Source organism: Paramormyrops kingsleyae, chromosome 5, assembly GCF_048594095.1.
Source record: "Paramormyrops kingsleyae isolate MSU_618 chromosome 5, PKINGS_0.4, whole genome shotgun sequence".
Taxonomy (NCBI): Eukaryota; Metazoa; Chordata; class Actinopteri; order Osteoglossiformes; family Mormyridae; genus Paramormyrops; species Paramormyrops kingsleyae.
The window spans coordinates 20823880-20849490 of record NC_132801.1 but is presented as its reverse complement, the minus strand read 5'-3'; the positions used below and the strand labels follow the sequence as shown (position 1 = coordinate 20849490).

Genomic DNA, 25611 nt, shown 5'->3' with positions numbered 1-25611 from the left:
ACAAATTGTCGGTCATACCACCACCCAGCACTGGCAGATACTTCTGAAAGCCAGGTTCAGCGAGGGGCTTAACCTGTCAGCTAAACCTGACTTATTGGTAAGTTGACTGACTTCTTGGCTGAAATGCCTGGCAAACCAAAATCTTTTGGCATATTCACTGGATAAACAAGTGATTAAAAAGTCAACTGTTCTGCAAAAACCCAATGATTTCATTGAATTACTTAAAAGGCAAAGGATAATTTCACACGCTGTATTAAATTATAATGCTTCGGAAGCTATTCAAATTTTCATTCAGTCAGTTTCATTATTTACAGCAAAATTATGCAGGCTAACAGGATTTTATCACCTCAGACAGATACCGACAACATTCAAAGACACAGATTTGCGTATGAAATGAATAAATGAATACAACATTGAAATGGACTTGACTTAAATTAATAGTGCCACTTAGTGGAAATGGTCATTAACTTGTTAATATATGCAATGTCCTTCTTTTGTAGCTTTTTGATACCGTTAGTTTTTAAATGATTTATAGATTTACCATTGGAGACGATAATAAATCATTAGTATTAGGATTTAGGGATGAAAATGAATATGCCTCTGACAGATATGAAAAAGGAAGGTCTAAGGGGAACAACTGATCAGATACGTAGATGTTCACCATTCAAGGTATGTATAAATATTGTCAGTACAATTTTATCTTAGATGTATTATACTGTATGTGTATAGCCTGGGACTTAAGACCAGAAATCCCAAGGTCAGAATGGTTGTGTCGACCTGAACTTATGTTATCATGAGTTTTTTATGTACAGGTCTTACTTGTAAGAATGACTATTGGCATGCAAATAAGATTTCCAGGCTCCGCCAATCACCTGCCTTGAGTCCTTCTCACGTGCACATCGTTCCTGTTTCCTGTTTCCTGCGGCAGTTTCATGTTTCCTGTGATCACCAGTGCTCTGGACTCAGGGACTGTTCGGTAGAGGTATGGATTGGATGACCCAGCTTGGGATGCTGTCTCTTTGGATCTAGAATTTATAATAAAACATCCAGTTTGAACAAGTCTGTGTCATGACAGAATGATGTCACGCTCACGCGTTCTCCAGGGTGATTGGCTGTGGAAAGCTCTTCCGTCACACTACCACTCAAAAATCTGGGTGCTGATTTTCTTTTCTACATCGCATCTAGAACTGTTATTCATAAAATAAAATAAAATAAAATAAAATGCCTTATAATAAGTGAGCCACAACTGCAAACAAATGGAGATGGGACAATCCAACAGTTGATTAAGAATAAATTAATTTATGCTTCAGTTTCATTAAGGAGAATGCATTACATCTTTTTATTGATGAAGGCAATGAAATATGATTCAGTTTACAAACTATTGAAATGATGCAACCAAAGAATTTATCATTTTAATTAGCAGTTTAAAACGGAGTGGACACATCAAGGTAAAAATCATTATTAAAGCTGTGTATCAGACTAAAAAGAACATGAATTAAAATAGTTGAATCTCACATATGGCTTATGTTATGCCCACACTGCCTGAAACTGGAAGTCCCAGTCTCAGTACAAGCTGAGCAGCGCCGTTTGACTATCCTGTGTGTTCCTTTAATTAAATTTAATTAAAACTGGAAGTCCCACCTACTGATCAGTGAGCTTTGCTTGGGGCTTAGTTTTCTCACTCCCGGAGTACAAGACTTTGCAATCCTATCTTGTTTGTCTTGTGGTTTTGTTTTTGTGATGTACCGTGTTTGTTTGTTTCGTGTCTCTTAGTTCCGCATCTTGGTTTTCATTGGCCCCGTGGCTCTGCCAACCTCCCACATTTCTGCAGCACACTGCATTCTGTAATTCCCCCTACAATGGATGGCAGGTGCCTATTTCCTGTGGCGTCCTGCCCGACGGGAAAAAAAACCAAACACTGTGGGTGGGATGGTCCTGTCTGGGGTGTTTTGCATCTATTTTTACCAAACTTGTTGAGTCCAGTTCTGTATGTCTTTTGAAAGATGATCGAGTAAAGTTCCTGAAAAGTAATATCAATCTACAAATAACAGATCACAAACACTTTGTTAAGAGCGTATGAGAGTTCAGTCATGGATGAATTATTGGCGCCCCGAGATTGTCTGCTAGCCTTTATCTATCAACAAGAAAACAGTGACAGGACAAACAAATTAGAGGTGTGTAGGACTTTTCTGTGTTTTGATCAGTTTCCCAAAGTTGGTACAGGAAAATGGATATGGTTTTGATAGCTTTATTTGAGCAAGAAAAGACAATAGATGAGGTTTGTGTCACCTGGGCCGGACACGCTTTTGGGAGAGTGAAGAGACTGAGGAAATTCTGCTGTTAAACTAATCACAATATGAAGATGTCCAGCAAGAAGGGATACTTACTATGCATTCAGGAACCAAAGAGCAGAATAAATAAAATATATGCCTTCAATAAAGAAAGAAGACAAAATGGAGGCAGACACTGAGAGCCCACAATACCAAAGACGAAAAAAAACAAGAAATTAAAAAGCAAAACCAAAACCCACAATCTAGCATGCTCCGGAAACAGCAGAACCAGTGAGGGACATAAAAGGGCCCCAAACGTAGGTAGGAGAGGAGGGTCCAGAGCTGAGCCAAGATGGGGAGGGGAAGGGCAGAGGAGAGGAATCACGGTGCCAGTCCTGGGCGGGGGGGGGCAGATGGAAAGACAGCCAGAGGCCTGTTAGGGGCAGCAGGAGAAATCTGCTTCAGGGCACCTGCCCTGTGCTCACCTGTCATTCAGGGGGATGAAGGAAAAAGCACCTCAACAGACGGTGTAAAAAACATTAAATCAACCCACATTGGGCAGAAAAGGACAGACTATAATTTAGAAGCACAGCGACTGAGGCCTGAGAATCAGATGGAGTTCAAAGAGGTGTCTGGGGCCTGCCGATTGCCTGCCAGAAAGCCAGAGTATGCAGTGCATGTAGGAGCAAAATACACAAGTCACAACAATAATTTGTGTATAGTAGTTCCCCCATATCTGCAGGTGACACGTGCCAAGACCTACTGCTGATAGCTGAAATCATGGATAATAGCGAACCATCTGCAGACTCCATGTATAACGTGATTTTCATGTGCCTATACTGTATATGGTGATTGATAAATTAGGCACAGTAAACACTTACACTATGGCAACAGCATCACTTACATTTTGGTGCGATAGGAGCCCCACGTGTATCACAAGCTGTAGTGAGTGCGCAAAACAGCCCAAGCCAGGGACTCCCAAATTATCCATTACTCCTTTCGTATTATCATACTTTTTTATTTTATTTTTTTTACAAAGATTGTAAATTGATGCGCTACTAGTAGTTGTTTACAGCATAAAATAGTCCCAGATCATCACCCTCTTATCTGATGTTCCTACTGCTACGTTCCTCGTACTGCAAAGCATATGCGCATGACGTCACAGCAAGCAGAAGTCACTGCGCTCACACCCACTGAGTGGCAAACAATGAGTGTCACCGTTAGCGTTCAGCTTTAAAGCCGCAAAAGCACATCTAAAATGTGGAAGAGCTGTTGTGCGGTTAATTGAAAAAATCGATTTAACATGAAATAGGAGCTCTCTTTTTACAGATTGCCGAAAACTAAATAAGTAAATATCAGATGTGGATCGGTGACAAAACATTATGCATCCAACTACATAGGCAACGCTGGATGAGTATCCCAAGACCAAGAGGTCAAATAGACATATAGTGTAGAGTGTTACTTGTAATGTACACGCAAATGAGCATTTCAGGGCATAGCAAGGTAGTAGAAACAAACTGCTAAAAAATCCTAATAAAATTGTCATTAAAGTGTATGTGGTGTGTCAGTTGATGGTGAAAGGAAATTAGATCCATTCTGAAATAAGTCAACATAGAAACTAGGGATGGAAAATGTAGAGGAGTCTGTATACTTTATGAAGGTTGGTTTGTATACATGGTTGTCTGGATAAAAAATTTGTTTAATTCCACAAATGACAAAGTCTGGTCTATTTTTGAGTTGATTTGAATGAGGAATTAATTTATTTTCTGTTCATTATGCCTTTTTCATGTTGTTTTTTCCAGTTAAAAATGTCATTCAGAAAGTGTCGAAATATCAGACTTCAGCTGATGGAGTGAAACCTCCAGTATGCTATCGACCAAATTTAACTGAGACATAGTTTTGTTAATCTATTGAGGTCTGGACACTAAAATGTCATAGAGTGAATTGACACCTATAATGTGACATTACCTTCAGAGGCACAAAAGTTATGCTATAAAAGAAATGGGATATGTGACCTTTAATTCAGAAGAGCACACTACGCTGCAAAAGGATGGGGAATTTTGTAATAGAAAAAGAAGGGTTTGACATAAGGATAACAGGGAAGGATAACAAAAAAAGCTATCACTGAAAAACTTTATCACTTTAATCAAAATGTAAAAACAAAGAAAACAATGTTGCAGCTGGTTTGTGAAAAGTGATATATGTAGTATAATACTGCTAATAGCTGCATCACCCTACAAACGAGCAGATAATTGGGAGAGAAGAGGCCAGAGGAGAATTGTTCACCAATACTAAAGAAGTGATTTTACTGCAGTGAAAAAAGTTAATGTTCTATAACTGAAATAACTGCAGTTCTGTGTAAAATTTTCTAGTTAAAGGCCAGATAAAAATACACACCGCATTTTAATATGTGTCGCACCCATGCATGTGTTTATTAGGTTTGTCTCCTTGCAGAAAAGCTCTGGATTCTCGCCAACTTCTTCAAGCAGATTGGTGAATATTTACTTCTCTGTTCCTCCTCTCTAATTCATATTGAATGTGGATCCTTCTGCTGTTTTTGTTCTTGCAAAACAAGTGTGGATGGGAGACAACATAATCACCCAAATCTCCCGCAATTCCAAATTTCCTTTTATTCAAGTCATTTGTGTTTTATTTTTCCCATTTGGATCTCACCTTCAGGTTATCCTATGTCTTAAACCAGCACAACACCTGCTGGCTCATGCATGTAACTTGTTTGAGAACCTTTACATGGATTTGCATTCTGAGAGGGTGACATCATTTCTAGCACAGTGATGTTGCGGTTTGAGAGGACAGACCCAGTATTACACTAGCAGGTGGAGCAGGTCCATCTCCTATAGTTATACCTCCTACAGATACTTTTCAACATTCTTTGGTATAAAGCAGATTCCTCAGCATTCCTCAGTCTGATTGACAGACCAATTACCTTGTCTGTTGTAAGGCTGTTTTTAAGCATACATTGAATTTCATCACGATTCTTAACGTGCATGCAGAATTCCAAAGGATGCTGTGCTGCAGCTGGCCAGGTAGCCTCTTCTGCATTTTTGCCAGGGGATATTCTGCCACAGTGAATGTGCTTTCAAAAATAGAGCGAGAGGAGACGGAGACCTTTGCACATAGTCGGGTGTCTTTGATGTGAGAGCCATGTAACAGATTTAAGAAATATACCACAGAAATGCATTTATTTGTGAAATATACAATTCTGCATCTTTCAGAAATGATTGTAAGATTTCCAGCTGTTCCCATGACCCTGAGTAGGTTACACCTCTAGATGATGGATGAATGGATTGGTGGATGCATGGATGGATGAATTCAGGATCACAAAAGAGAAATATAAATGTATTATTTAATAAAGATTTAGCAACTCAGTGGGTGTTATTTCTGCAGCAAAAATAAATAAAACATAAAATTGTCTATGAGAAAAGGAAATGCTGTGCAAAGAAAGCATGGATTTCCAAGGACAAGGTGCTTAACACACATGCCCTGGTTGGAACCCTCCAGAAATCTAACCTGAATGCTAATTGGCGGGGGAGGGGTCACATTGTCAGGACCCAAGAGCAGGTAGTATCAATGCAGCCTGACTACAAATAATAAATCTAGTACTTTTGTGAACTTACCATGGACTACACTCTGTGCACTTACTATTCAAAGTGTAGTTATGTAAAATACATAAAGCTTAAACCTACTCGCTGCAATCCAAAGACATGCAGTGAGGCTCTCCGTCGTTTCCAGAGTTGTCCGTAATGTGTAATTAACATATACATGCGTGTAAGCATGCATGTCCCCTGCAGTGAGCTGGCATCCCATCCGGGGTGTACCTCCTCCCTCTGCTGCCCCCACGCAAACCTGTGCTGGGTAAGTAGTTGGAAGATGGATGGAAGGATAAATAAAACCCTTGATTTATTATTTAAAGTAGCCATTTATTGCAATTCATATTTCTGCAAGGTCGCTGCTACAAATCACAGACATTCCAATCCATGTTTCCATTTGATGGAACCTAAAAAAAGTACATGACGTGTGAACAACTGCGCAGTCCTTAAGCCGAACTGTACATGATTATGGGGAGACGGTGATCCCTCCCCCAAAACCTTAATCTATAACGCATACTATTTCATCCAATATGACACTTTCTCTTATTTTATCTGCCATGAAATTATAAACCACGGGCAACTCTAGCTTAACTGCATTTGTAATTGCTGTCAACTACTTCAGTAATTATAGCTAACAGATACATTACATGAACACAGGATATGACACTGAAATATTTCATATAATTTCGATTTAGCAACAAGTGAAGTGTCTGTATAAAAATAATTGGAACAAGTGGTGTCACTTTTAATGATACATGTATTTTCTGATTTAGTTATTAATATTAGTACTCAATAGGTAAATTAAAATAATGTGGGCTATATTTCTTGTTGAGAATGTTTAGAGGACACTTGCTTTTGTATATTAACGTCATTTAACTCTTAGCAAATTTGAATGGTAAAGAAATTCCTGGATAGACACAGCTAATTGTGACAGCATATTATTGCACAACATCATATCATACAGGATCCAGGAAATTTGCATCCTTTCTACCACAGGGGTTAAGAATAAAAATTCTTCCTTCTTTTGTCATACAACAGTAATACGGGGAACCTGGATCATTCTTAGTTTTCATGCTTAATCAGCCTCTCAGGGCTCCTAAGGTTGATATTATACATTCAAATACAGACACATTTTTTCATCACAACTTGACTTCCTGTACCAAAGAAAATTAAAAAAACAAAAATCGATATTATTTAATAAGTTGCAAAGTGAATGACTGCATACATAAAGGACTTTAGCAGACAAGATAAGAATAATACCACAAGTTACAGTGACAGGACACTGATTCTCCACACCTATGGATTTCCAGCTTATTATCCCATTATACCTGCATACAGACGTGTTTGAATGTCTGCTACATGTTTCCCCCTTACTACTTTAATTTAAGAAAAGAAAGCCTATATCTCTGTAGGTGCCCCCATAATAAAGAAAAAGGTAATTGAAGGTGAGACAGAGAAGGTGTAGCGGTGCATTTGGTGCACAGCTGAGCAGTCTGAGGAGGGACCTCCCTCCCAAGCTCCTCCGTGTCAGACTGGAGGCAGGAGCGCCTCCATCCCCTTGCCTTTCCATGTGAGCGTGGAGCCAGAGGGAGGGATCCACAGCCGCTGTATAAAAAGGCAGCCAGAAAATCAATCACGCAAAACCGGCTCTGATTCCTCGGCTTGCCTCCTTCCTCCCGCGCTCTCTCTCTCTCACTCTCTCTCTCTCTCTCTGCCCATCCTCCTCCTCTCTCCTCTTTGGTGAGTGCCGCCTCTGGCTCCTGTCCTCCCAGTCTGAGAGTGTGTGCGCCTGCGAGCGGCGAGGGCGCGCGTGCTTGTGAGTGCGCGTGTGTTGTGTGTGTGTGTGTGTGTTGTGTGTGCACTCCCCTGTGTATATGTTGGTCTCTCTCTCTCCGACCCACCCTCAACGCCTCCCGTGGGATCCTCGTCTCCCTTTCACTGGCGAGCGGCACCCCCTACACAGCAGTCACCATTTCTGCCCCCGGGAGAGCCACGCTGGCAGCACAGCCCCATCCCCGACTCAGCATCGGGAGGAAGACCCTGGTGGCAGCCGCCGTTGGGGTCATGCTGGTCCTGGTGCTGGTCGTCCTCATCCCCGTGCTGGTGAGCTCCGTTGGCAATGACGCCAGCCACTATGAGATGCTGGGCACCTGCCGCATGGTGTGCGACCCCTACCTCAACAAGGGCACCACCACCAGTGCGAGCATCCGGGGCGAGGCCGAGGCTCTCAGCGACCATAGCGCTGTCCACCCGCCGTCCACTCTGCTGCAGGGCCCGCAAGGGAAGCCAGGCCGGCCAGGAAAGCCTGGACCTCCAGGGCCTCCGGGAGAGCCTGGCCCTCCAGGACCGGTGGGCCCACCTGGGGACAGGGGGGATACTGGGAGGACTGGGACCCTAGGTCTGGGGGGTAATGGAGTTATCAGCACGGCCATGTACACCACAGCCCCCCGGGTGGCTTTTTACGCTGGGCTCAAGAACCCCCACGAGGGGTATGAGATCCTCAAGTTTGACGACGTGGTGACCAACCTGGGCAACAATTACGACGGCACCTCGGGCAAGTTCATCTGCAACATTCCAGGCACTTACTTCTTCATCTACCACGTGCTCATGAGAGGCGGTGATGGCACCAGCATGTGGGCAGATCTGTGCAAGAACGGCCAGGTGGGTGGCTCTGCGCTCGTTATTACCTGTCTGCTTGTGCCTGGCACTTTCCTCCACAGGCCAGATGTACATGTGGTCGGGGCTCCTCTGTTTACTGAGCTTGCATGCAACTTTCAAATGAAACTGCAAAGCTGCGTTATGCCATCAGTGTCCCCCCGCACATATCAACAGTTATGGAGGCTGCATTATGAAAACTGGAACCTAAAGCAAGTGCGATAACAGACAAACTCAGACTGTAATATTCCATGTAATACCAATTGGCCAGTAATGCACAGTGACAGGTATCAGTAGTACAAAAACAAAGTGGAGTATGTTCTCTTTGACGACGTTTGATTACCAAACTTACAGACATCTCGTTAAGTTGCATATTTTCAGTTATCTGTGTGTAATAGTTTAATTTTTGAGGCGCGAACATCGCTGTTTACTGCTTAAAGCGCTCAATTATTAAACAGACAGTACAATAGAAGAACCAATCGGCAGTGCCCAATAATTTGGAAAAGTATGTAATCCCCACAAAAGAATTAATTTGACTAAACCTGTTGCTTCCCGTTCTGTGGATCGCCAAATAAACTGGGCTGTAAACTTCTGCGCCACCAAACAGTGGGAGCATTTTACTTTGTCATCAGCTACGATGGGGACAGTGTTCTCGGGGTAAAATTAATGTAAACCATTTAAAGTTACTGTGAATAGTACACCTGCCCACTACTTATTTCAGACCATGACAACAACTGTCAAGACTATTTACTCATCATTTTCCGCAGACATCACTCTTAGCTCAGCAAAATGTGAACGTGAAAGCAATTTAAAGGTGTCAAAATCTGCAGGAGCAAAGCCACAGCGTAGAAATGAAATAATACTTCTCTTCGTTCACGTGAAGTCGTAATTTATAACTGACTTGTATAGCAAGCTAGTTCACAAATGCTGTAATCGCGTATACGGGTAAGCTGTTAGCCTAATTGTTAATAAAATATCTATATCTGTCATTCAGTATAACTCATAGCAGCATGCTGATAAAAGCAATCAGTAACTTAATGGGCTGAAATATGCATGCAGAAATTCCTATACATCATTCTGATGAGCGCAGTTTTTTTTTTTTTTATCTAGCGCGCGTTAAAGTTAATATCCGTCCAAACCGCTTTATTGCGAGTAAGTGCATTAAGCAGGGTAGTTGTATTCGGAGCAGAGGCTTTGTACTGATTTTTGCTATTAGTGCAGAGCTGTTTGTATTTGTTTAGCATATGTGGATGATTTCATCGCTGTAACAGCTGTCAAAGAATGGTAAAATAGTATATAGTATACCTCATGGAGACGCGTTACTCTGTTATCATTGGCTGTTCATGTTCTTCAGATATCAATGCCAGATCATTATTGTCATAGAACATTGTTAAAACATGTCGTGAGAGGCAGCTGCCTTAAGACTTTGCATTTTGTAATTAAACTTATAAAATGTAATCTGTTTACCTAAAAATTATGGATACATATTCAGCAGTCTTTCGCTGACGCAACGAAAACGACAGTGTTTCTCTAATCTAATCGCTGTACTTTTCATCCTGCTGGGGTTTACATTTAATATGCTCTCTGACTATTTATTTTAATCGTTATAAGTTTGACTTTACTCGATGCTTTATTATTAACAAATCAATTATTTTAGTTTTGTGTTTTAATGCGACAGCTATATGTCTATCTTCCTTGTTTGTTATCGGATTTGATTGTGAATAGTGATTTATTCATATATAATATATATTAAGAAATGCTCTATAGGATTTATTATTGTTGTTGTTGTTGTTATTATTATTATTATTATTATTATTATTATTATTATAATCGGTCAAATAAGAAAGCCTAAAATTCTCCTAATCTTTTTTTTCCCCTATTGCCCACCACCACCTCCCTAATCTTTTATGAACGCTATAACCACGTCTTGTGAAGACATAGAAAACGAAAATGATGGTAATTATCTCTTGTCATATGTGAAAATAAAAAAAAAAACAACTATTTTAATTTCGGAAAATTATGCACACAAACGCATTGATAGTGAGAAAATTACGTGAGATCCACGTATAGCAAGATTACATTCATGACTGACATGTTGTAATGTACAGTATGGAATTTTTGGCCATATGAAAGTACGATTTATAAAATAAGAGGTGTGAAAATTATAAACTGCGCAAAACAAGGGTCACTACTTAAGTATAATGAACTCGGGTTTTGCTGTCTGTGTTTCTGTGTTCAAGCAGAAGTATTAGCGTGTGTGTTTTGGAAAGATGAATGATAATAGGTTGAATAATTGTAAATTATGTTTTGATATTGCTCCCGGGAAATCGATGACATCAAAAACCTTATTAAATTAAATAAATAGATTATTTATGTAATAAATAGTCTCGCTTAATAGGATATACCCAAAAAGGACAAGCGGTTTGGAAAATGGATGGATGGATGAACAACATACCCAGGTCTGCTGTGTAACTTGTCTTGCCAATGAAATTGTCCCCACACTTCTTGATTTTTCTCTCACCACTTTCTCTAAGCAACATGCCTTGCACAACATTATGTGTGCTACAGGGTCTTTTATATATTAAACGTCTTAATGAGTTCTAGATAAAACTAAGCATGTTGCTTTTCAAACACCTTACGCATGCTGTGTTGTGCCTTCATAGCAGTTACATACCTATTCACTGCATCAGTGATTTCAAAGTGTAAGTCCATTATTAAAACCCAATAAGACCTTAGGAGGGTGGATCACATACACTTGGTAGTGTACAGAGTGACTGTTGTGTCTTACAGTAGTTGCAGTACAGGGTATGTCAGTTAGTTGTAAGTGCACTAGGTTCGATTATTTGTTAATAACGAACAGTTTGGAAATCAAATTGCAATGTAGGAGGCATGAATGGGGACTATGGGTACAGTTCCAGTGTTTGATCACATTTGCAGCGTCTCCTGGGTAAGGGCTTGTTACCCATTTAGTTGTTTGCGTATATGCAAGAGCAAATGCATAATGCTATTTGCTGAAACAGAAATTGCATAGGTCCACTGACTCATGAGCTGCAACTGAAAAACCTAACATAACATTAATTTGTTGATGTCCATTTGATGATGTCACTCTCCCTTTGTACATGTGAAGCCACAGGCTGTCTGATTATCAAACCTCCTTCATTGTTCCGTCGTTCAGACTGATGGATTTTCCAATTTGTCTGTTTTTATCCTTAGTGACAACAGAATAGAAAAGTAAATGAACTGCACTGTACTTCAAAGAAGTTAGATTAAATGTCTCTTTTAAACTTAATTAAAAACCTTGAACTGCATCCAAAATATGTTTGCATTCTTTTTTTTCTGCTCCCTTTTTGAAAGATTATTATCCATCTGAAAACCTTTTCAGACTTAATTAAAACCAATCAGTTCACTGCTACATCTCCAGGGAACCGAGGTGAATAATTATGCTATCTTCATCTCTAATAAGGTCGGCCACACTCCGTATTCGTAAGACACACACGCTTCTTCCGTGGCAATTATCATTCTCTCTCTCCAATGTCTCTCCTTCTCTCTCCTTCACTCTTCATATTTTCAGACCACAAATGTCAATTGCATGTTTGTTTGCCAGAGAGCAATTAATGAAGTCATCTGAAAGCTTTGGCAAATCTAAAATTCACAGAATAATAAACTCTGCAAAGGAAGAGATAATATTAATACAAGCAGAGACATGGACAGAAAACTGCAGTTGGGGTGTTATCTCTATGAAAAAGTGTTTGGCCGAAATATACATAGTAAATTTGAGTCCAGGAGACCAGAAATAAAGTATTGTGCTTTCCCTTTGATAACATTTGCCAGATGTCAACAAACTCTCAAGTGTCTCTGTAATTGAAAACTCTCATATGATATTTAGTGTGGTTGAGGTGTTCAGACAGTAATGAACACTTTTTTCCTTGCAGTGTCACATAATTGGCATTCACTAAGTCACATGACTGGAACACTGAGAGCCACTGAAAGTGTACATAGTGCAGAACCAATAAAATTCTCTAACTTCAATCAGGTTGGAGATGGGTAGGCATAATCCAAGTGTATGTGGTCCACCCTCCTGTATACAAACTGAGAGTGATATACGTGCCATAAAGTAAAACTGAACATGTCTGTCTCATGGACTGGGAATGGAAACAGTATCTGCTTCTCCAGATGACACTTTCTGATTGGTCAATTGATTGATTGGTTCAATGCATGAAGTGGTCGCAGTTCAAAGAAATTCCTTGTACTAATGAAAACAATAAAGAGTCAACTTAAATACAATCATCCTGATTTAATGGCATTCGGTTGGCTTCTAAGCTCTTCGTTTTAGAAAGGCCTCAATATAAACAGCATTAAACATCATCAGCTTTCTGAAATCTATATTTGCCGCTGCTAAAAACAACTGCAAAATGAGGTAAAGGGGCTTATACCCAAAGCTTATACCCAAAGCCAACATCATTTATAGAGCTTTGAATTTTCTGGTTGATGGTGATGAAAGATTGTTGTTTTCCCATGGTTCTGGAGTCAGAGCTTTCCTTCATATTAAAGAGAGCTATCTGCACAGCAGTGGACAGTGTCAGAGAAAAGGCATCCAATGGGGCGTGGCTTGGATGATACAGAGCTGTATGATACAGAATTGCAACTGAATTAATTGCTCAAAACAAAAGCATCAAAGCACGTGCTTTCAGAAAATTCCATCAGGTTCAATGTGTTTAGCCAGCAGCAAATAAAACTGCAGGGCTGGTGTAGATGTGGCCAGTTCATTTTAACGTTTTTGTTCAGTTTAACCCCATCAGAATGTATCTGACTCCTGTCTAGAATATATTTGCATTATAGGAAGGTCTTTTATCTCTGCTGTTGTACACTATGTGTGCCATTGAAAGAAAGACATTTCCAAAGTCTGTATTTTACCAGCTGACCTCAGTTCCTTGTGGAGGTGGTTTGCAGTGAGTATAAGTTGGAGGAACTAGGGGCACATGATTTAGGTCATTCTTGATTAAGGAAATTCTGCTTAAAGTCTTATTAGGGTGGACTTTAAAAGAGCATCACTTGAATCAGCACACTCTAAGGGGTTTTTAAGCACTGTGAAAGATAATTTGTGAAGATGTGATTAACCTGGAAAAAATGATAGTTCATTATTTCTTCTTCATACTGAGGACAAAAAAGTGAAAGTACAGATAATGTAGCATATATGGATGTAAAAAAGTCTTTATTACAGTATATGGTTTCTTTGGTCAGATATACAATGTATTAATTTAATCTTACCCTTTCCCTTTAAAAATCGTTTTAAATAATTTTATTATTCTTTTAATATTACTGAAAGGATATATCATAAATAAGCATTTAAGTCTTTGCATGAAATGCTTGTTTTTGACACTTTAGAAAAGATTTGCTCATTTAATATGCTGCTGCATGTGTGAATCCCACTATGCTATTTGAATAACATATACATATAACTTTTTAAAGACATACAGAGAAACCAAATAATACCAAGGAGGGAAACTGAAGGGCCATATTTCAACTATGGGCATTTTGTAAACACTGCAATTTTACTCTGAATTAGTCAAACTAGGATTAAAAATAAGTGAAAGTTGCCCATAAAACATTGAGCATTAGTTTAATGAAAACAGCTAACATTGTCTGACTAAGATGTATGTGAATGATATTTTTGTTGCATGGCAGTGTTATCAAGAAGCTTGGGAAGAAAAGAGGTAAAAGTAACAAACCTTGGTCTTTTGTTTAATTAAAAGGAGTAAAACAGTGACACATAACATGACTTGACGTAACGTGACATAACCTCCTTGAGATCTTCTCTCTTGTTCCCAAACAGTTGTCCCTGTAGATACCAAGCAGAGTAATTGCTCTAATCAGGGCCAGCTTGACTTGTGTGACGGAAGCGTCTGTTGGCAAATGGCCGATGATACATCACCCCAGATAAGCAATGTCCTACTAACTGAGTCCTCACGTTATTTTAAGATAAAGGAACCGTATGATATTTATATAATAACCATAAAGTAAAATCATAACTCATTAATCTCATGAGAAGAGGAGTAATGTCGCTTTCTCAGCATTTGATGTTCAGACGGTCCCCAGGTTATGGACTAGATCCTTTCCCTAAGTCTGTCTTTAAGCCGAATTTGTATGTAAGTTCGAAAAATAATAATACACACTTTCTTAACCCGGGGACTGCCTATATAACAGGCTTTATGGCAGTCCGTGCGTAAGTACAAGTTGTCCATATGCCTCACGTTCTTAACCCGGGGACTGCCTATATAACAGGCTTTATGGCAGTCTGTTCGTAAGTACAAGTTGTCCATATGCCGCACGTTCTTAACCCGGGGACTGCCTATATAAGAGGCTTTATGGCAGTCCGTGCGTAAGTACAAGTTGTCCATATGCCGCACGTTCTTAACCCGGGGACTGCCTATATAACAGGCTTTATGGCAGTCTGTTCGTAAGTACAAGCTGTCCATGTGTCGCACGTTCTTAACCCGGGGACTGCCTATATAACAGGCTTTATGGCAGTCCGTGCGTAAGTACAAGTTGTCCATATGCCGCACGTTCTTAACTCGGGGACTGCCTATATAACAGGCTTTATGGCAGTCCGTGCGTAAGTACAAGTTGTCCATATGCCGCACGTTCTTAACTCGGGGACTGCCTATACAGTATAACAGGCTTTATGGCAGTCTGTTCGTAAGTACAAGCTGTCCATGTGTCGCACGTTCTTAACTCAGGGACTGCCTGTACTATTATCTATCATTCTACAGGGTCTCCAAACTAATAAAACACAGCTAGTTGTTTGTTAGTTTTCCTAGGCCAGCAGGTTCCTTTTTGAGCAAACACAGCAAATAAACCAGACAGTTAAATTAGTACTGAATGATCACTTTGACATATTCAGTGTTTGGCTGGATCATGGACCCAGTATTTCTGTTCTTCATGTCACTGTAATTACCTCTTTTTGTTGAACCTTAGACCTCTAAATAGGTTCATATCAGAAGGTTAAGAAGTCTCTTTTAAATTAGTCTTTATTAAAACTATTTTTATTGCTGGTGCATCCACCACAAGTAAGCATTTGTACAATGTACTTAATGCACCCAGATTGTATGAATAAAAAAAAAATACATTTTACATGTTTTCATATATTAAATTAGCTTCTAAAGCAATTTGCAATGACTATTATTGATGTGCAGAATCTTCTGGGCAAAATTCAGTGTGGAGGAGTCCAACAAAAAAGAAAAAAATGCTTTCTCTTCATCCCTAGATAGTGAACTTTTTAAAAAACAGAATGACAGAGGGTACCAAGGGCTCTGATGTGAGCAGCGTCGAAAGCTCTACTCCACAAAGCACACACACTTCTGTGTCCTCCGTTACCAGTCAGTTCATCCATCCAACAGAGAAGCTTTATGTAATTGCTGCTGCTTCAGCCTTGTGAATCATGTGTTGCTAATCATCTCAAGGTCACGACTTGTCATCCGCCGCGTTGAGCAGCCATTGTAGACTAACTTTTCTGTCAATTTGCTTGCCTCCCTGAAAGTTACAGTGGTAGAGGTTGGACTCTCACTGTCGTAACTAGCAAGTGCAGCGAAGCGGAGGACTGAGAGTAGAGCCTAGCGATCATATCTGACCCTTCTGTTTTAAGAAGTGCTGCTCATTTCAATGCTAAAAAAACTTTAGCAAAATCTAGGGTATCCTTAAAGACCGATGACACCAGACGTATGTGAAATGTTCATAATAAGATGAGTCTGCAGACCTTGTGTGGAAATTCTGAGTCCTCTGAAGAGAAATCAAGGAGTGCAATATCCGGCATCTCGAGAGAATGATTAAGTATGGTACTACTTAGGAACTCTGAATCACTCCATATCAGTAAAGTCCCTGGAATTAGTTGTTGTGTCATGATAACCAGGTATGAAGCACAAAGCTGACTGGCTCAGGGGAATCTTGATTAAATCATTTTCAGACTTAATGAAAGAGCATGCATTAACAGACATGCAATCTAACCAGGGGGCCGTCTCTCAGACAGAGCTGTGAGGTGTAACACTGAGTTATCATCAGTTCCCATTAACCACCTGAAAGACTGAGCTATCATAATCAGAGCTATGTAAAGAAAACAGTTTCCATCAAATAATTCAGCTACTTTAATTCTGCACTCATCTTTAATTTTGAAAAGCACAACGTCACTATTATATGAATAACTCTGGAATTAAACTTTACAGTGATAACATTTCTATTCAACTTATGAATGAAACCAGATTGGAATTATAATCCTTAATTACTAAGTAAGCTAACCCTCTGGTTTATAACATTTAAAATTGCAGCGTATAAATTTTATTGTATGAATAAGCCTTAATTAATTGAATGATATATAGTTTTTTGATAAGAAAATGAATTATTTTTGCTTTTAGATACAAGTGCATAGGAAAGTAAAAATTATAAACCTTTTGTACATTGAATTTCAGAAAATAAATAAAGATGATACATGAATGTATCCTTTAGGACAACTGTGATATGACTTTGTGTACTTAGGGGTCTAAGTCAGATCTATATTTATCCTAGGCTCTTAATCTTAGAATATCATTCTTTGTTTTCATATCCTTGTGATACATTCTAGATTTAATCAGAATTGTAAACAAGAGCATCATGCTTCCAACCATAATTGCTGTCAACACAATCATCTCACATTAATCTTGACTGTCTCTGTCTATGGTTTGTTAACAGAATAAATAAGGAAAAATAAAGGTTGCCAATTACTGAAATTCCCATAATTCCTGTATATTCCTTGTTACTTTTGGCAAAGTTAAAATTGCAATCACATATTTGAGCGTCCTTCAGTCATTGTGCTTCAATAAAGATTTTTAGATTCACACCTGAACTCATTATAGGGTGCAGGAAGACTTGGGACATCCCCATTCTAACTAAAGGCAGGATTCACAGTAAACCTGCAGCAGATATCTGTTGTACAGAAGTAGATGCAGGTCCATTAGTAACTTTCATCTTCAGTACGTGTAAAAACATTTCCTCCAGTGTACTGTAAAAGAGGCACACAGACATCGCTGTCTCTGTCTTCTGATGTGTGCGTGGAGCAGTTAGGTTCTCTCCAGTATCTGCCTCAGAATTTTGCTTCCACCATCTCAACAGCTCGTCATTATTAGCCTCACATGGCTGATTTCACTGGTCGGTACAGGTGCGCAAATAAATGGCAGTGAAAGAGTTGGAAGAGGTTTAACGTAGAGGTTGAAATCTGTCGAATCTTTCATATTCCCAGTGGTGGTGAGAACTCGCAAATATGTTATACAATAGAAGTAATTAAAGCTGATTCAAAGTTAGTGAACTTGAAAAAATTAAGTAATGTCTATACTCCTCAAGTTAGAGCATAAGTCACTCTTGACAATTTATGTGGTTTTTAAATATTGGCATGCCATAGTAAGAAAAAATATACAGATTTAAAAAAAATCATATTATTTAATTTTGATATAACATTAATAGATAATCATTTACCAAAATATTGATTCTGTTTTCACTATGAATGTGATGGCACCGTGATGCTCAAGGGGCTTTTGCAAATGTTAAATTTTTTCCAGTCATTGTGGGGCCTCACCATCACTAAGGCCTCAATAAATCACTCCAACATTTCATTTTTCCTCACAAGCACACAACACATTTGATTATAAAGTAAGACATTTTTAATCAATCAATAAAATAATCAGTGCCTATTTACTGCCATTATGTAGTATTTCCTCTGGATAATAAATTAAATTTGAATTTGCAAACACAAGACTTTAATTTACAGTCTTATAAATATGAAAAAACTTAGTACACATAAAAAGTTACTGGCTACCTCAAGTAGGTCAATGATTTTTTTCTGGTGACCATGCAGGTTGGATGTACCTTGGAGATACAGTTGTTCTGTCCCCGCTGCCCTTGTTGCTGTGTTTGATCTGCTAGCACTGTAAATATCCAGTGTCACCCAGCTATACCAAGGGCTAATTCAGCTCTGTTTGTTTCCAGCACTTGCATTGACTTGCATTGATCTCAGCCCACCTTCATTCTCTTAAATATTCTGACTGGCTGAACCGATCTTTTAAAATATCGATCTGATCTTTTTTAAATGGATAAGGAAAGACTGTTGGTGTTTGTGTATCTATGGCTGCAAGACATTTACACACAGGATAATTGGGAAATGAGCTAGCATTTTTCTGCACGGCTTGCTTTTACATTTCTTTTTTGATTGTGCCTGCTTACGAAATACGTAAACTGTCACAAAGTTGCAAAGCTTTTGTGATTAAGACTTCTGTGTTCCAAGTAGGGTCATTAAGCCGGTCAGTAAAGCACAGACAGATAATTGGGTCAGTCGTAACACTTAGTGAGTCCCTCACGGCTCGATAGCTCCTGTTATGCATGGTGATTTGCAAACACATTTTGCATAAATGGTTACACAACAAGCAAAGAGGAGGAAAAAAAGCTGTTATTAAAAAACGCCTTTGGCCATCCATAAAGCAACAAAAACCCTACCTCAGTACCTTTTACGTCTCCTCTGTTCCTCATAGTTTCCTAACAGCAGGAGTCACTCTAAAGTATAAGCAAATATTTGCCTCCCAGCTGACAGCCGATTAAATTAAGATGTCAAGTGTCCTCTCGCGTTTGAATGCCTTGTAATTTAATACTTGTCCCAACTGCACGCTGGACCTTTCACTTGCAGTTCCTTGCCATGCCAGCCTGTATTGTCAAAATAATCTGTAAATGACAGAGATCTCCTTTGTAGAGAAGTATATAGCTGGGAATAGTACTGAATAACTAATAAATGTCACTGCACCAGTTTGTCACCCAGGGCAGACATGCTGGTAGGCCAGAAATGAAGATCATAACCATTTGTTGTGGAAGGTAGCTACCAGTTTTGTATATAGATACATAGCCTGCAGAAAATATGTCACAGTATGCCATCTTGTTTTTTTCACATTTTGTCTTAAACTTTGAAGAAATAGGAATAATTTATCCATACAGTGAAACAAATGAGGCAACACACTTAGGATGCAAAAAACTATTTATTCAACATTTGTTCTTCCAAATATCTCATTTGTCAAAGTAACAGTCACCCAGGATGTTACATTATTGATTGACCTTTGGTAGCTGCTACAGTACACTGGTGAGTACTGTATGTGGGCAAGTTTTGTTGCATGAGCTCGCATGACCTCCAGATTCTTAGGAGTCTTGATAATTCCTCCATGCAAGATTGCTCCAACTGTATAAATTATAAATTATACAGCATTTTCAGGTAACAGCACAGATTTCCAGTGGGATTAAAGCTCAGTCATACCAGAATTCAGATGTTATTGCTCTTAAAGTGTTGAGTTTTGCTATTGTCCTGCACTGTAAGAACAACCCAAGTACAGTTTTTTTCCCCCAAAGTATAAACAGCATTTATGTTACTCAGAATCCATTTCTGTACCTTACATTAGACTAAAAGGTACATTTACCTACATCTAGGGTACATTTGACAGACCTTGAGGGTACAACCCTAGTTACAAGTAATTGTATGTTCAAAGGTACAAACTGGTACTTTTTTTTCTAACAGTGTGTTGGAACACAAATCTAGCTCCTAAAAGGGTGAGGACGTTGTTGATTTCGCATTTCAGCCAGTGAGCTCGGTAGCCCTTTAAGTGCTATAACTGAGCATCATGGTCACTTCACTGACAACTCACCTTCTCATCCAGGTTGGCAGGACAGCCTGAATTTAGAAATACTATATTTTGCCTTCTGCCTTCTCAAACTTTTTGCATTCAAACTGCTGAAGTTCCTCGGCCCTCATAAAGACATGATCTGATGTGCTGATTTTCCTTTACAATGTATGTGGACTCATTTATATTTCATTCCCTATGATAACCCAATATGCCTTGTCTAATCTGGGGAGTCATTAGTCAAAAGTTTTATTTTATTATTTTAAAATGTTTTTCTTTGCAATGAATGTCTAAAGCATCTCAGATTTTGTTCTCTTTCTGTTTGAAATCATTACTTATTCAGCCTTAGTTAAAAATATTTTTAAAGAACAACTGGAAATATGTGTAGGAATAACAATGTAAGGAGTGTATCAGAATCAAACAATGGGTTTTATCCATTAGTCTAATCTATCTATACCTCAGTTTTTCATTTAACTGCGGATCTAGTACAGAGACCTGGGAGTGGCCATGAAGCATATTCTCGTCATCAACGCAGAACATACTGAATTGACTGATGCTCATACTGTCTGCTGACTTCTTTTTTTTATATCAAAACTTGCTAATTGAAAACCCACCTATTTTGGCCTGATTTGTTACAGATTCCAGGGTTAACCCAGAATTTTTTGTTAAGCCAGCATTTTTTATCTTAAGATATGCTCTATAATGGATAGCAATATATTCACTGGCAATATGATTCATCCTCACATTTTAGATTTGGCTTATTTCCCTGTATTACTGTCAGTATCCCTCAGTTGAACTGAAAATAATGAAGATCATGATGTCCTACAGCTGTATTAAATAAAGGCCAGCATGATTTACTTATTTGTCTGTTATGTGTTATGTCACGTCAGAATTATACAATATCAAGGAGGAAATAAATAATGTCTCAGGGTATTTCCAGGAAAAAAATATTAGGAACAAAGTCTGGTGTGCAGATGTCATTGGAATTTTATTCTTGAAAAATGTCAAAATACATATTTATGCCCCATTGAATGGTAGTCAGATTTGTCAACCACACAGAGGCGCCATCTTCTGTTACTGTATGTTAGTACTTTAAAAAATCACACACAGACATGCTTAGGATTTACTGTCTACTGTGACATACAATTCTGTTTTTCACACAAGCATCAAGAACACATTTACCCTCAATGCTCCGGTTCGGAAACACTTGTGAATTTGATTTATGTGATGTATTTATTGATTTATTTCCTTTCTTATATAGCAAAATTGATATCAACATAGCTGATACAATGTTACCTGACTAAAGTTGCTTTTAAATATGTAATATATAAAAATTACTGGACAATTAATAAAGGTAGCGGCACTTAAAATGCTTTATGATATTTATGTGTTATAGTAACCATTTCTGTGTTGTGTTATCGTAGTTATGCCAGAGAGAGCTAAACTCTAATTTAACAGTGAAATGTTAGGTTGATAGCTGTAATCCTAGTAATATTTAACCATTTATGGTGCATTGTATAGGTCAGTAAAAATCAATACATTAATTATTTATCAAGTCATTATCTCACATTTTGTACCACCGTATCTGGTGTGAATATTCCTGTTGTTGTCCTCTGTAACAATACTTGTTACTAGGGATAGGCCGATCCACATTTTTTCAGTTCGATTTCGATACACAACTGCCGATACTGATTCCAATACAAGAGCTCTTATTGCTTTAATTTTTTAAAGTTTTTATATAATATGTAAATATTTATACTTTATATATTATTTTTTTTTATCCAGTAAATACAAATTAAAAAACGTATGGCTTTCTTTTAACACAGAACTTAAGAACGACGTAGCGTTAAGGTGGCTTCAGGAAACTCACTCAGCGTCACTTATACTTCACTGCGACAGCAACCCATCATGTATGACAAGTAGGGCCTAGTAGCGTGTGCGCAAGACAGCCCAAGCTAGTGAGTCCCAAATATCCATGGCTTTTTCATATTATTCGTGTTTGACAAAGATTGCAAATCACCGTACTACTAGTTGCTGATGTCAGAATAGTCCCAGATCATCACCCTCTTATCTGATGTTCTTACTGCTACGTTCCTCGTACTGCAAAGCATATGCGCATGACGTCACAGCAAGCAGAAGTCACTGCGCTCACACCCACTGAGTGGCAAACAGAATGAGTGGCACCGTTAGCGTTCAGCTTTAAAGCCGCAAAAGCACATCTAAAATGGGGAACAGCTGACCTGCGATTGATTGTACAAAATCGATTTAACAAGAAATAGGAGCTCTCAGATCCGTCTAATAGGCATGGATTGGTGCCGATACCGAACTGAATGTTGGACTGGTGCATCTCTACTTGTTACATCATATATTACATAAACATATCACAAAGTTTCTTTTATCTACGTATCATTTTATCAGCAGTTGTAGAGTGGAATGAACCTCATTAGTACAATTATAATAAACTTGGAGCTGACAGTGATCTGTATGTTTGATATGGAAGGGTGTTGATATGAAGTAGAAAAATGTGTCTGTTATGACCGCAATTAGTGACTTGCCTGAATCGGAAGTGCAGCTTCGTCAGTCCGTGCTCACTCTCCGACAATGAAGAAAGCAGTTGGTGTTAGCAGGAGGTTATTGAAGTAGCTTACCCTCCAGATTGAGAGGGTTTTGCTGGGTATTGCAAATAAATTGCATGCAGTTTGACACGCATTGGTGCATAAATTTGAAATTTAGATAATTTAATTAAATTGCTTGAAGAGTGGAAACATTTGCAGACAAGTCTAATGAATTTGTAGACTGAATATTTTGACCTGCCTTGTAACAATGCACATCATGGATTCTCATCATCATTATTATTTTCTTTCTGTCAAAGGAAAAAGCACAAACAAAGCAATGGTTTTTGAGTTGGTTATCAGTGAGGATACAAGCTTCAGCTGACTCATCCTAATAATGTTACATATTGAATCTACAATTACAGAAAATTCTAACAACGATAACATAGTGTTCTAAAATACTGTCTTGGTTTTCTGCAGGTTAGAGCGAGTGCTATTGCACAGGACGCAGACCAGAACTACGACTACGCAAGCAACAGTGTCATTCTGCACTTGGATGCTGGAGATGAAGTGTATATTAAGCTGGATGGGGGCAAGGCACACGGTGGAAATAACAACAAATACAGCACTTTCTCTGGGTTTATCATCTATGCCGACTGAAAGGGGAGCTAGACAGGGACCCAGCAGAGCATTTTCACATTTATTCTCTTCCTCTGACTCTCTTTCCCTCTTCCACACTCAATCTCTTTCTTTCTCCATATATATATATATATATATATAAATCTTATTCCCTCTAAAAATGGACCCCGTTTTGTTGTAGAAAGCTCTTGTTGTTGCTCATTGTCTTTTCTAACATTCTGCCAACTGAAAATATCCTGGTTTTAATTTTCGAAGAACTTCGCTCGATATGCAAAAGTCTCTTCCCAGACTGGAGATGATGTTGGCCCCTTGGCCCACGTGTGACTCACTTAATCGCTATATTCTTCCTTTTGCATATTGGTATTTTGCTTGTACAAATATGTAAAATGAGAATGTGCAAAAAAAATGAATAATATTGTGTGTACCCTTTCCTTAGACATATCTGGAAATAAGAAGGCACAGGCATGCTTTGTGACTGAGGAATAAAATCGAGGTCGGGACGTCGGTTAATTTAAGAATCACACTTATTTTCTTTGAAAAGTTAAGCTACAGGTTTAAATTGCTATTTTCATTTTTGCATTGAACATGCTGCCTTTTCACGGTTGCATATTCTCATTGATCTTGCGTGTAATATTTCATAATATGTCACAGGGATTTTGCTGGACATGAAGGGTCTCACCCCTATCGCCCCCCAGATCTCCCCTTTTTGTTTGTAGACATTAAATCTCATATATATTTGTGGTCACTAATTGACCCAGTTTTCAACACAGTCCCTTCAATACATATTGAGTAAATTATGGACTAATCTATCAGTTTTATGATAAAGTCCACATGAACCAATTTCCCAAGCTTTTCCTTAGTAATCTTTGACATTAGAAGTGTTGTGATGATGTAAATAATAAGGCTAGCCTTCTATTCAACAATGGGATGCACACACATGCATACAGTATATACATTTGTGTGTGTTTGTGTGTGTGTGTGTGTGTGTGTGTGTAAGTGAGAGGCTTTCGTGAGTGAAGCCACGGCCAGATATCAACATTCAGAAGCGTTGCTACCTGCTGTCCAGGATAAGTGACTCATAACAGGATATCGACATTTAAGTTGCTGCTGCTTAACTGACATTAACCACTGTGCTGTGAAACTGGTTGGACCTTCAGTGAGAATCACTGATCACATGATTTGTGAAAGATCACGTGATTTCTGTGCAATGCCAACACCTGCGTGCATTCGCTCCCATGTGCATGCACACACATATCTATTATTTTTCTGATAACAAACTCATGTTTCATAATAATTTCACCGGCCAATAATGAGATTGCTCTGGAGGTAGCTGCCTCTGTCACTGCAGTATGAGAGGAAAACTGGTTGTAAATAAAATATGTTTTGTCTTTCTATTTTTTTTTTATTTTTTTTTTGCAATTGTTGAATAAATTTGAATAATAAACAATTTTTGGATTTGTTTTGCATAATAATTAGTTATATTGTTGAAGCTAATTAAGGAAATAGTAATATTCATTATAATCTAAGTATTTAAATAATAATCATATTAATTGTTGGCATCCATATAAATATATGATCTATACAAATATTTTAAATACAATTAAATAAAAAGAGAAACGTGGCGATCATGGACTGTGTATTTTCTACTGTAAAGAAAAATATTGCGCATGATTCAGGTTTTCTAAAACAAAATCAAAGAAGTCAAATTGTAAATGAAAATTCAGTTGATATAACTAATCAAAGTGAAATTTCTGCAGTAATAGTGCACTTCTTCTCATTGTCTTGCATATGGTATTTATGATACTTATGAGAAGCAGACACCTAAATGGCCTGTGTCTTTAGTGATGGTTATGGGAGCGAATGGTGCGATAAAAAACAGCAAGTGTTATGCAGCACAGACACTGATTACTCTTTTATCAGATAAAATAAGTAATGATTAAATATTTATTTTTAATTACCAGCTTTTCCTAACCTACACAGTTTTGTGTCAGGTTCTATAAATTTATAGTAGCTGTCCAATAACCATGAGAGAAGATATGGGTTAAATTAAAAATACTGAAATCATGCATTTTTGTTGCAGAAGGATACTGCCTCTTGTTGCCAGTTTGATTTATTTGTTGCTGTTATTTATTGTTTAACCGGTTATGTTAACCAGTACGTTCATTTCTTCCCCAGCTTCCAGTCAAGCTGTGCTATATATTCTTAATTCAGA

The 25611-nt window shown here is 38.4% G+C and overlaps 1 protein-coding gene across 1 annotated transcript; it reads left to right on the top strand.

The window, feature by feature from the left end:
- Positions 1-7830: 7830 nt before the first annotated feature.
- Positions 7831-24792, top strand: LOC111842556 (C1q-related factor-like). Its single transcript, XM_023809285.2, has 2 exons — positions 7831-8539; positions 23241-24792. The coding sequence occupies exons 1-2, from the start codon at positions 7943-7945 to the stop codon at positions 23418-23420; spliced, it is 777 nt and encodes a 258-aa protein (XP_023665053.1). The 5' UTR covers positions 7831-7942; the 3' UTR covers positions 23421-24792.
- Positions 24793-25611: the final 819 nt, after the last annotated feature.